The 13841-nt window shown below is 36.8% G+C and overlaps 1 protein-coding gene across 1 annotated transcript in view; it reads right to left on the reverse strand.

Moving 5' to 3' along the window:
- Window positions 1–6189: 6189 nt before the first annotated feature.
- The window catches only part of arhgef18b (rho/rac guanine nucleotide exchange factor (GEF) 18b), a 65791-nt gene continuing 58139 nt past the window's right edge, over window positions 6190–13841 (reverse strand). The window contains exons 28-30 of the mRNA XM_053512655.1: window positions 8545–8863; window positions 7496–7609; window positions 6190–6990 (exon numbers count right to left, since the gene is read on the reverse strand). Coding sequence (XP_053368630.1) covers window positions 6872–6990; window positions 7496–7609; window positions 8545–8863 — 552 coding nt within the window. The 3' untranslated portion in view covers window positions 6190–6871. The remainder of the gene's footprint in view (window positions 6991–7495; window positions 7610–8544; window positions 8864–13841) is intronic.

Genomic DNA, 13841 nt, shown 5'->3' on the forward strand with positions numbered 1-13841 from the left:
CACTCGAGTCATGTCCCTTTAATAACTGACTTACCAACCTTACAGTATATGAATATATTTGAATATTACGATTTTTAAACTTTACAGTACCAAAACTTAAAATCAGCATTATCTATACTGTGTGTTTGTATCACTGAAACCACAGCAGGTCAAAATTGTGTCTCTTTTTAAATCTGAGAATCTGAGGAGCTAAAACCCAGCATTTTATTATTACATTAACCAGTTAAACATGTGAAAAGTCTGTCAGTATTTCAAACATCTGGTCGACTGTAATTCTTAAAATGATTCATTATTTATTTATTTATTTACCTATTTCCTCACTGTCATTACCTGTTGATTAAAAAATTCAAATAATATGAAATAATTAAAAAAATGTGTAAAAAATAATTACAATAAAATATATACACTCACTCACAAAAGTAAGTACACCCCTCTTCAATTTCAGCAAACATTTTATTATATCTTCTCAAAGGACAATACTATAGAAATGAGCTCCCCCAGAGGATCCCAGCAACAACATGTGCAGCTCCCCCAGAGGATTCCAGGCCCAGGGGAATTAAGGCTGTGCCAGATAACAATCGTGCTCAGACTAAATATTGACACTTTGGACACGGTTTTGACATGTTCACTTAGGATGTTCTTATTTTCGTTGCCAGTTATTTTGACAATAAAGTCTAAATGTCAAGTTATTGTGAGAGGCCTGAAAATGGGCTGAAATGTGATCGGAATGTATTAACGTTTGTGAGATACTCCACTAAAATGTAACCTCTACTGTATTAGTAATAATTAGATAATAATTCATAATTAGATCTATTAATTGAATAATTAGATCAATTTTTCTATATTTTACAGCATAAAGCTATTTAAGACAAAACCTTTCATCTAGCCAGTAAATATGTTTAGGAAATTTGAGTAAACATATTAAAGTATAATAAAGTATATTAACTTACACATAAAATGAAAATGATAAGAACATTAAAGAACTACAGTTATGCACATATTAAAATTGTCTTTATACAAGTACCAAATATTTCGGCTGTATGCTTTGCTGCAATAAAAAACATAAATAAAATAAAATAAATGTTCATAAGACCCCCTGAGTGAACATAAAAAGGAGGCTGTGCATAAGATTCCTGAAATAGATTTTCTTAGAGGACACATAGAGGACACAGAAGCTGCTCATAGTTTAATGGAAAAACTGAGTCTATTAGCCTCAGCACTGAATCAGTACTAAATCATCTTAGACACACACTCTTATTAAATATGAATAAACTCTGAGATGGGTTAACCACGGGAATAGCAATTAAAACCTCCGACCTTTATGAACAATTTTGTTTCCATGCAATGTGAAGGGTAATAAAAATAAAACTCCTTGTGTGTCTTCAAAAGGAAATTTTGTTTCTTATTACAAAAGTACACTCACATAAAGCCTGAGACAATGAGAGAGAGAGAGACTGCGATGGCTAAAGAGCTGTGTTAGAGCATCTGGAATGCAGTGTTTAGAAACTACCAAAAGTGGTGAACTCGTGACAGTGTCATGGACAGCCAAGGCTCATGAATCTGAAAGGGATTTTTATTTCTATTTATGATAGTTTGCCTTGCAGACTAAAATATACCGCTGCTACAGTTACACCACTGCACCTTCAGAAGTCTTCTGGAGCCCATGCGTTGATGGTTCAGAGTTGTTTCGGTGACACAGGAGGGACCTACATAATATTAGGCAAATTATTTTATTGTTATGACTGATTGGTTTAGAACAACTCTTCTCTGATGACTTGTGACTGCAGTCGCTCAGTAGTTCAGGACTGGAATTCCCACAAACAGTTTTGTACCAGAAACTCCAATAATAAAAGTGCACTCCAGAACTTGAACACCTCTGCTGTTACACTGCACTTTCAGACTCCTAACACACAGTATAACTGTAGATCAATCCCTGATCTCCGATATCACCCAAATGATGATGGGTTCCCTGTTCAATCCGGTTCCTCTCAAGGTTTCTTCCTATTGCCATCTCAGGGACGCCCTTGGCTTGCTTATCAGGGACAATCCGATCATTTTGATTCACGCATATTTTCTTATACTTTTCGCAGATCAAAGACAGACAGGATGAAGCCAGTTAAACAGATTAAAACACAAATATATACTCAAAATGCAGCTTTTCTGTATATAATAAATGCTTTTCTTTTTTTTTTTTTTTTAAAGTGGTCCCTCTTTTTTAAAGAAGCAAAAAGTAAATGATTAACTGTAATTTTTATACTTTGTTGAGGTTTGGGACCCATGGACATCTCCAGCTGCTGGGTTTCTTCACTGGTTATGCTGTCAGACTTTTACTGCCGTATTCACCTCCTGCTTGTTCCTGGGGCATTTTGCATTCAGCAAGTGAAATGCAGCTCATTTGGATTCAGGTCAGGTGAATGACTTGGTCATTGCAGAACATTCCACTTTCTTTATCTTAAAAAGTCTTGGGTTGCTTTCTCAGCATGCTTCAGTTCATTTTCCACCTGCACTAAAACACGCCGTCCAATTTGCTGTGATGCTTTTGACTAAATGTGAGGAGAATTTAGCCCTGTACAAGTCACACTTTAACTTGCTGCTTCAGTCAGCCGTCACTTAATCAGTAAACGCAAATGAACCTGTCCCATGAGCAGCCGTTAGCATCAACACTGAAAATTTATTCAATAAATGTTCAATAAAACTTTGTCAACTCTTATTTTTCAAAGACCATTTCTCAGCAGAAAAACACTGAACATTTCCTTTAATCTCTTTTAAAGCAAAGCATGTGAGATGCATGTTATCAGCATGAGCATGTTCCTGAACAATTCACCAGTGTGTCCTTATCACATAATCACATATTCCATTGATCCATAAACTACGCTTATACAGCTACCCAAGCATAGCTCCTGTCGCTGTTGCCATGAAGACAGCACAGATACACATAGACACATTTATCTTCACAACATTTCCTCCTGGAAGTACCTGTACAGAAGGTTGTAACTGTGTTGCATAATCAGATTAAAGGTTGCGCATGTGTTGGGGTGAATATGTTTAGGCTAGACACATGCAGACAAAGAGATAGGTGGATGGACACATACAGACAGACAGGTAAGCCCGTGGTGTAGAAAAGTAGGTAGTTAGACAGATACAGGTGGCTAGATATCGGTATATCCACAAATATGTGGACAGACAGACAATTTGACAGACGCAGACAAGTGGACAGCTTCAGACAGAGACAGAAATACATGGATAGAGACAGACAGACAGACAAGCAGGCAGACCACAGAGGGCTCAGGTGTCTGTGGGATGGTCAGAAGTGTTTCCATGTTCCCACAATATGATACCTCAAAAGAACTTAAAGGCACAGTAAGGGTCACAGTTGGGTTCATGAGGTCACCAAAGTTCAATCCTCAAAGCATCCTAAGATGAACTTGAAATGTTTTTCAATCTAATTTTCAGCTTTTATACCCCTGTTTATACTATATTTTTTAAACCACACTGTTCCTCATTTAACTCAATTTTTTTTTTCAATTTGATACCCTTCTGCTGCAATTGATCCATGGAAAAAATCTAAATGTTACATTTATTTCCCCGATTGTTATTGAGGTTGTCTTGCACTGTAAGCCATACTGTAATAAAAGATGTAATAAGTAATTATTCAATTGTTAAAAAAAAAAGAGGACAACGACATGTGTTCCATCAGATGTTTTATTACTAAAATGAAAATATATCTAGGGTGTTTTTGTGTTTTACATCTAGATCTGTTTATGAGTAAAATATACTACGTACAAAATAATCACAGTGGTCATGTGCGCTACAAACTTCATTAAAACATCTGGAAAAATACAAGTACACAAAACGCCACATTCAGACTCCTCTTTAAATTCCCTACTAAAAGTGACTAGTGTAATTGGCAATGAAGATTTTTTTTTTCTTACAGATCACAAAAAGGTGCTTTACCAGAGCACAGTGTCAAAGGAGACAGAAAAAGACCTGGTTGAATAAACCACTTCATCTCGGAATACAGTAAAACATCACAAGTCTATAAAGGACGAACTGGTTAAGACTTCATTACAGACATAGAAGGAAAACAAAAAAACAGTGAGTGGTTTTTGTTAAAGTTGAGACACGAGTTAAGACAGACATGGTGCTGTTACAGTCTCAGAGTGAATCTTTGGTTCATCACTAAGGGACAATCTCAGAATAAGGCTTCATTTCCGATTAAAAGAGATCTCACTAAAGAAAGAAAAATGATTGACAGTATAGGAAGAATTACAGCATGTATCTTTTTTCAACTAAGGATCATGTTCCCTTACTCCAAACATGTGCACTAAAGTCCATTGGACATTATATAAGACATAGTAGCATGACATTTACATCATATGTACAATATTTACACAGTAAAACCTCAGGCTTGTACACACACACCCTGCACTATGCAGTAGTTTAAAAAGCAAATATACAAAATTTCTTCCAGTGTGCACTCTGATTACGGGGGAAGTTCGCTAGCAATGAGTCGGTACGTTTGGATTTCATATCCTGTTTGATTAATCGGTGTCTAAGGTTCACACAATGAAGTGGGCAAAAAAAGTAAAAGGAATCAAAATAAATTAGAATACATTAATTTACCAATATCATGCACCATGGCCAAGAAAAAAAAAAAAACACTCTGTGTGATTGGCTAACAGGTACACATTTCCTTTTTTTAAACACATATCTCTTCTAAGTCTGGTATTCTGTAACTGTACTGGAATGTAACCATGACAACCTTTTAGAGTATACAACACTAATAGGCTAATATTACATATTAAACTAACTGCAACTGATTTGCAAATGGTTGTGAGATGTAACCCAAGTAAGAGCAGTAAAGATGCAGCAAACTCTTTTACTAGCCTTAAAAAATACTCGCTTCTGATTAGACGCATTCTTAGTTAGGGCTTCTAACACTATGTGAGCAACCTGGACGGTTCCCATGACAACCATTTTCACCTCATTAATGCAGTGTTAAACAACAAAACATGTTTATATTGCAATTAATCCACATTCTAATTGCACAGATAAGAATGATTTCTAGATTTATAGTGCATGGAAAAGTTCAAATCTTAACATGATCTAACAAGAGAATTTTTTTATGGTTCAATTGTTTTGTGCTTTAAGTGATTTAAGAGTACCTGTGTTGGTTAATGCTTTGAAAACTGATTGACTTATTTCTAGTTTTTCACAAAGTTTGCGTGCTCAGATCAGCTCTTTGCTGGGTCCAGCAGGCAACCCATGTTGTACTTCGTGGCCATGGTGTTAATTAAAAAATAATAATATTAAAAAAATAATAAAAATAATAATAAAAATCCCACCTTAAGCATTATTTGCTGATATCATAACATATCCATATTGTATTTTTCGGTTACTGTACCCCACAGCATATCTCCCTCTAGTCAATATGATCTGACAAGCATTGTGATGCTGTGTGTCGCAAATTAAAATGAATAAATATCTTTTTTTAAATAAAAACAAATTACCTCAGAGAACTTGACTTTTCGTTTGACTCAGCAATATAAAAAAACATAGATGAAAAAATATGTGAAAAGATTAAATGTAGATTTTAAATAAGCAAGGTACACACACATGCATGTTCTTGTCAGATTTTAGTGACTTCATGTGCACTCATCAGCAGATGTGTGTTTAATGAGCTCACTCTCAGTGCATATATCATTAAAGCACAGAGATGCTATAGTTTGATCTTTGACTGTTTGATCTGTCTGGCACTGAGAGAAACAGAAGATGACGCTGACAAGTAACAGGGTAAGTGTTGTGTCACTGCGGTAAAATCCATTCAGTAGTACAGAGTCATGATAAGCAACTTTATAAAGAAAATAATAGTTAAACTCAGGTAAAACAGACATTTTTAACAGAGCTCTAACTTCTTCTGTTTAGATTAGCACTGTTCTGCTAACATTAAGCTTTTTAAGAAAATCATAAAAATAAAAAATGGACTCAAACCAATCAACAGAGTAACCTGGACAACAAATTAGCTCTGACATCAAGTCAGCTGGGATGTATTTATCTCCAATAGCAGTATTACATTGGTGCATTCTAACTTCAAGATTAATTTTGTTATTGGTTCATTTTGATCTATTTCAAACCAAACCTTTTGCTGGTTTTGCTTACTCAAGGAGAAACACCACAATTGATCTTAAAAAAAAAAAAAAAAAAAAAAAGTGTCAAAATATCAGTCAAAGATTTAAAGATTTTATCAGCGTAATTGCTTATCATGTATCGCTTTGATACTTTAGTAGAACCTGCAGGGAAAAATCTTAAAGTTCTCATTTTATAGTGTTTTTTTTTTTTATTTAGATTTTGCCGTTTTTCCAATGTAATCTAATGAGACGGACGCTTTCTGTTGTGCAGGTTAAAATCAATAAACTGGACAAATGATCAAACAAAAAAAATCTATTCTCGACCCAACATTTAAATGAGGTTCTAACATCATAAAAAGCTTCCTTTATAAACAAAACAACACGCATCTTAACATTTCTGCATTTTGTTCTTTCAGGTCTGAGCTGCGACACACAAAATCCTTCTGTGATTTTTTTTCTTTTTCTTCTTTTCCCTGGAAATACAGTATTGTTTCGAGTCAAGTGCACACACAGCTCATCCCTGTTTACGCACATTTTCATTTCATGTCATGTTCTTCCTTTTATATCGTGCTCCTCATGCATCTGCCAGACTATGCACTGTTGTAGATGTTTCTTTAAGATTTAAATTTTGATTAAAACCTATTTTTGTCACCTGGTTCTTCTATTCAACAGTGAGAAAAAGCTATTAGAAGTGATTAAAATTTTGAACCTTGAAGTGTAACAATTTTTTCATACAGAAACATTCAGAAAAAGATGACATCCTCCTTGTCTTTTTCGTCAGGGAGAGGGTAGGAATGTGGAAAGCTCTGGTTCTTTGCTTTCAGATGCTCTGGGATGTATTTATCTCCAATAGACAGGGGATCTGGAGTTAAACAGACATGCAGACACATACACATAGTAAGGACCTGACTGTATTAATCTTGGTAAATAATGCTGGTATACTACAGTACTTGAATATGAGATAATATTCAGACTTTTAACATTGCTTTGAATAATGGACTGGCATGAAGAGTCACTCATGACCACAAGACTGATTAATTCCTACAACAGAAAACAAGTTTTCACTCATGCTACAGCAGCCATAAACACCTATTCCCTTTTCAGCTTCTCTTTTTCCTCTTTCTTTAAGGTACAATAAGAAGGCAAACAGGGTTACAAAAAAATAGCATGTCCTGTTAATAAAAAACAGCAAACTCTACTGTCCTGACAACTTGAAGTTACAGCTTCAAATCTGACTGAAGACTCCGTAAATTATTGTTAAATAAACCTTCTGACCAATCTGAATCAAGTACTGAACAACACTAAAGCATAAATGATGTTTGATGTTGAGAAATAAAAAGGGATACAATGATGAATTTATATCTCACCTGTAACTGGAGGCTGAGCAAGTTGAGGCTGTTGATTCGGACTGACCGAGCGACGAGATTTTGCAGAACTCTCTGACAGTTTCAGAGCGAGCATCTGCTTCATGTCAATTGAAGCTGCAAACACAAATTCAATCAAGATAGGGTCATTTCTACATTAACACAAAAGCTCTCAATCAATTTGCAAGCGGAAAGGATTAAATGGATAGGGGCGTGGTCAAAACGGTACAGGAGTAAGGTTTGAATAAGAAGAAGCAGGCGTGCAAGAGCAAGAAACAACTCTGAAGCACGTTAGATATCTGCTTGTTGTGTAAATGCTGGCACTTTTCCATTGGAAGGTACACCCTGACTTAGCAAATGACTCACATTCTTCCACACTGGTGCTAATTTTGGTTACCCTTCTTACGTGGGTGCATTGTAAGCTGAGCAGGGGTGTACGGGTGGAGCGGAAATCACACAGACGTCCTGATTAATGTCATTGACTGGAGTCGTGTCAAGAATCTCAAGAATCACTGTAGACTTCTGTAGTGTCCAGGTGGTTTCCACTGCCTCAAGGTTTTTTATTATGGTAGACTTTCCGATATATTCCTAGAGATTCTTTTGTGATTCTATAAATTTTTTCCTATAAGTGGTGCATTCTAAACTATTCACACATTGGCAGGGAGCACGACATCAGTTTTAAGTTTGTTTAGAATTGACACAATCTTAAAAAAAATGTAACATAGCATTGGCATGTACTTACAGTATACATGGCAATACTTTTTCCACTTAAATCCCACTGATAAAAAAATTTACTGATGATGAACCCTTTGGCTGGGTTTATAATTTTACACAAAATAAAAGTTTTTTTTTTTTTTTAAACTACCTTTTTACACTAAATATTAAAATACTGGCATGTGAATATATAGACACACTCAAATGGGATGAGGACAATCCTGCATTTTATCTCACTCCTCAATTAAAAAGCTCTTTATAGTTTTATATCTACAGTAGTTGTTACTGCAGTTTCATTCTGCTCACACATTGTGTATTGTTGTGGTTAGGAACTCTACCTGAGCTGTCTGTGCGCTGGGAGCCTTTACTTTTGCTGCTCTTGTCCTTGCTCTTCAATGTGGCCAGCTTGGTGGGAATCTGCTGTTGGACTCCGCCCTGCTTGTGCTGCTGGTTGGTGGTGCTGACCAGGTGGATAGGGACCTCGGTTTTGGCGGGTAGGGTGTTGGCACCCTCCCGGCGTGAAGGAATGTCTGTCCTCTCTGGGTAATCAGCAGTAGATAGCGAGACGGTGGAGCGGAGCTGAGAGCGAGACTGGAGGGCCAGATCTGTTCCAGAGTTTCCCAGGATGTCACCGTTAAAACTGGAGGACAGGGGGAGCTGGAGATTTTTAAATGCAGAATTCTAAATTTTAATGTGGAGACATCAAAGTGCATAGAAAACACAATCACAGAGTAATGAAAAAGTAAGGAATAGTAATGCGTAGTAGGAAAAAAAAAATCAATAAAGTCATGTGGAGTTCCTGTAAGCACCCTGAGGTTGATTATCTTCCTGTAACAGCACATTCCAACAGTTTTACTCCTTGAATATCATAGAAATCTGAAAATACTGTACAAGCATATTTTCATGTGAATTAATTTATTCAAATTTTTTATTTCTTAAGGAATATGACACATTTTATCTGTTTATAGTTACATTTAATGTTGTTTAATGTTAGACTGTCCTTATGCCTTTATTAAAAGTAAAGTGTAAATATAATGAGGCTGTCAGAAAACCCAGTTACAGCTTTACCTCTTGTTCATAAAAGGTGTTGACAAAAAGTCTCCTGCCATGAATGTTACATAAATGTCTCCTTCCACTTTAACTACATCAATGACTTGTTAATTGTGTGTTAAATGTGCATCATTTCTTCTGTGAAATAATCACAGAACAGTAAACAGAATAAACAAAACAGAATAAAGAACAGTTGTGTGTGAGTTGTGTGTGGGCGCATCAGCATGTCTAATGTTGGACTTCTGAGAAAAAGAAAGACAGGACCTGATAAAACTTCACCCAAAGGCAACTCAACAGGAAAAGCCAAGCTCAAACCCAAGGATCAGGAAAGGCATTTCCTGTCATGACTTTGTTCAGTCACAGGACTAACACGTTTTGAAGGCAGCAGCCGAAGGAGCATGACTTGGCTGGGAAAATACTCTGTGTGTGTGTGCGTGCGCACTTGAGAGAGAGAGAGACATGCAGGCAGAGAGATCTAGGACAAACAAACATGAGACTTTTACGAGTATAAGGCAAATGAAGCACATGTGTTCCACTTCCTGCTGAGTGGGAAAACAAACGACACACATACAAACACATGAATGGATGAGATCAGACTTGATGAACTCGTCAGACACAGCTGGACAACCCGAGCATCTGACTGCATGGGTGAGAGACGAGGAATGTTTTATTTCCTGACACTAATGGAAAAAACGTGTGCGCGCTCATGTTAAGATCTTTCCTTTACTATAACAAAGCTAAAGAATACACACCTGATTAGCTGCATTGTCAAGTTATAGCTGTTCACCCGTAGTCTGTTATTAGTAATGTGTTATTAGTCTTGTGTTTGAGATTTTTTCTAAAAACTAGAATGAAGGAAAGTATATTTTTTTGGTTTCTATCTATTTTAAAAAAAAGTTTAATAACATTTAATTAAAAGTTTACTAAAAAAAAATATTCTTATGTGTATAAAAAAGGCTAAACAGACAAACTTGCAGTTCAGTGTAGTGATGATAAAGAGGAAAGTAGTTCTGGACAAATTTCATTATTAATGCTGGTGATCTAAAAGCAGAACACAAACTGTACTTTGTGAAAAGAGAAAAAGAGGAAACTACAGAATCTTTCTACAATATGATAAACGTGATAAAACACGCAGCTGTGCCCTTTTTTTCATTTCAGATCTCCTCAGCTGTACACTTTGGTCGACTTCAGTGGGTTTTAAACGTGCCCTAGTGACAGGCCGTTTAACAGAAAGCAGACGGACGGCTGACCTGAACAAACAGCAGACGGTGGACTTAACTGCATGCATCAAGCAGTGACACGAGCGTGCAGAGGAACTGTCGCACAAGATCTGGGGTTAGGTCAGGCATGTCCACGTTGTTTTACTATTGTTTAAATTGTTCTTGATGTCTTTCAAGGCACTTTGCGCTCACAAGTAATGATCACTGATCCTATGCACCATAAATACATAACGTTATTTCTTATTTTTCTCAAATCCATTTTAATCACCTTTACACCCTGACTTCACAGGCGTCTTGTAACAGAGGCATGACCTAAACATCTGTGTGCTAATGAATATAATATCCATACACTAAATCATCATCTCTCTGTAGAAGCAGATGTTCCCAGCTGTGATAGTTCCTCTGACTGCCTGACTATGGCCAAATCTGCCTCATTAAAGAACAAAAACTGAAAAATTCTTCAAAGCTTGAAAGCCTTGCGATCTGCCTCAGGGGTGAGTCTGTTTTGCAGAGGACAAACTAGCTTTCCCAACACTCCCGGCTTTCTTCACACAGATGCTCCTTTGTTTCCTCTCTCTCAAAGTGCAGTTGTCTACATCTGCACTTTCCTTCGAGGGAAAAAGATGGGACGAGAAAAATGTAAGGAAAAAAAACATTTGACTGACATCACCCAAACAATTAAAGCTGGCGTGAACCAGTAACGAAAGGATTCTGGCAAGTAAATTACACGTTGCGGCCCCTCCAGCGCTTACACTTTACCGAACTCCTTCTACAAACTTATTTCAGACCCTCTGGCCACAAACAGTGGAGTTCCCTTTGAACAGCTGCCTCTTAAACCCTGGTGATAAATACCTATCTTGGAGAATTTTCCCCTCTTGAACAGAAACCAGGACTCAACATGAGCATAACACATTCCTTGGAAACAAAATAGCGTGATTTTTTCGAGGTTGAGATGAGCGCGTTGTGAAAACAAATTTGGGGAAAATTAAACTAAACTGAAGAGACAGTAATAATAGGGAGTCACAAAGAATCATACAATCATAATAACAGGAGGGGGAAAAGAAACATAAAGGTGAGTGTCGGGAGTCTAAACATTGAGAGACGTGTTTATATGAGAGGTGGAAGGCAGTAATTAGATCCTGCTACTAAAAAGGCAGAAATGTTTCACTGTAACTTACACCAAGACTTTCAGATGTTTCAGTGTGATGCACCATGACTCATTGTTAACTCAGAAGCATGTGAGGCCTTGCCTACCTTTACAAACACCAACAGACACACATTTACTGAGGCTGCCACACTGATTCTCTAGTACTGACCCACCCTCAATGCTGCTGCCATCACCAAGGTTGTGTCTACTAAACTGAGAAACAGATGAAAGACACATGCAGTCATGATCAAGTGATGAGCACAGAGGCCATGCATCCTTGTATGTGACTGACGGGTACTGTACGGGGCCACACCTTTACTATGAATGATGCCAAGAAGCCATGTCTACTTCATAGTAACGGACACAGATACTAGGCCACTTTCAGCGTACGAAGGCTACACTTTAACATGACTGACATGCAACAAATAAGGAGATTTCATCGAACGCCACTGGTACTTTGTTATAATGAAGGAGATAAAAAAAAACTCTCAAAGTTTATTATGGAGAAGCGTAGTAAAATGACGCTTGCGTGTGTGCAGAGACCACTTTGGGCAAAATGGGGCGGGGGGGGGGGGGGGTGTCCATACTGCGCTAGTTTAACATTCTGTTTTTAACTTCCTGACCTCCAAAGTGACAAATTACATGTACGGGATAGACATGACCTATGGAATGAACAGCAGAGGCCCTGACAACCTTCACTGAACATACAGAGAGCCATACCCATTTCCACTATTCACTAATAAGGAAGGGAGTAAAAAAAGGCAAATACACATTACAACATCACAAAGAATTATCTGTGACAACTCTGGTGTTTGTGAGCTTCGCATTAAATCTCACAACTGTGCAGAGTGAATCTGTACAAGTTTCACCAACAACCTTTTCAATTAAATAAAGCTAAACTACATCCTAAATCCATATTTCCTAAACATACAATGCCTTTTTTAATTTGTTTAGTTAAACTGAAAATCCTGCAGGCATAATAACACCACCACAATCCACACACACACAAAAAAAAATTACACTCACGCTTTGATAAGGTGTGAACATGCCCTGACTAGCCCTTTCTCCGTCAGTGTCTGTCTCTGTCTCTCTCTCTCACACACACACATAGATTAGAACAAGCTGTATCTAATGTGTAGAATAGATCACAGCTCACTTATAATGTTAAAGCTTTAAAATGATAAAGTAGTTTAATAAGTTAATTAGTAAATAATAAGTAAATAAAATAATAATAATAGGAACTTATTTCAAATTAGTGTTATTAATATGCTGTTTATATGGGGTTGTTTATTTAATATTTATGGAAGGAGTGGCTAGTGTCTTTAACAGTCAAATTGTCTAGTTAAGCTTCGTGGTATTGTTCGTCATATTAACTTAAAAGAGAAAAAGAGAGAGGTGCATTTAAACATTCCACAACATGAATTCTAACTATAAACTAATTTTAAATATGACCATTCTTTACTGAATACAGTACGGCGATAACAGTAACACACACACACAGTGATGCTTCACCACATCACTACACATTTAAATATTTTCCCATATTTTTTCGTTTTACTCTTTACTTCATCATTCAACCATAAATCCCTTCAATGTACTAGTTTGCTTCTTCGCATTCGGCAACCAGTTTCGAATTTAATCCAGGTTCGACTCCCCTGCGTTGACGAGACAATGATAAACCTTCAGCAGAGGAAGTGTGTTTACTTTCAGCCTCTTTCACATCCTATTAAAACTGTACTGTGTTAACAGCTTAATTAATAATCCCCATTAATCAGCACTGATCAGATAAATCATCTGCATGACACCTTTAATTCATAAAACCACACAAATTCTTATTATACAGCCACAGGTTAATATAAATGCACTTGCTTTAACATGTTATTTTGCATAGTAACAGCTCATTTACACGGACCTGAACAGGGGACACTATATGTGCCACTATAACTTTTTTTTTTTGTGAGGAACCTCATACATTTTCGGGTAGAAATTTCTATTTATTTAACAAATCAAGGAATTGTAATCTCTATCTGACAAGCTAAGCGTTCTGCAATATTACAAGGGGCGTTTAAGTCAAACCGGGACTCATGAATTAATTTCTCAAGAATGAAGGGGGTAAAACCGATTGACATTTCCGATCGACATTTACAGATGACTGGCATTCAATTCAAAAAATTGAATGGTGCAAATGTTTTAAAGAAAGCCGTACATTCGTGGGTCC

Source organism: Clarias gariepinus, chromosome 15 (genome assembly GCF_024256425.1).
Source record: "Clarias gariepinus isolate MV-2021 ecotype Netherlands chromosome 15, CGAR_prim_01v2, whole genome shotgun sequence".
NCBI classification, from domain to species: Eukaryota; Metazoa; Chordata; class Actinopteri; order Siluriformes; family Clariidae; genus Clarias; species Clarias gariepinus.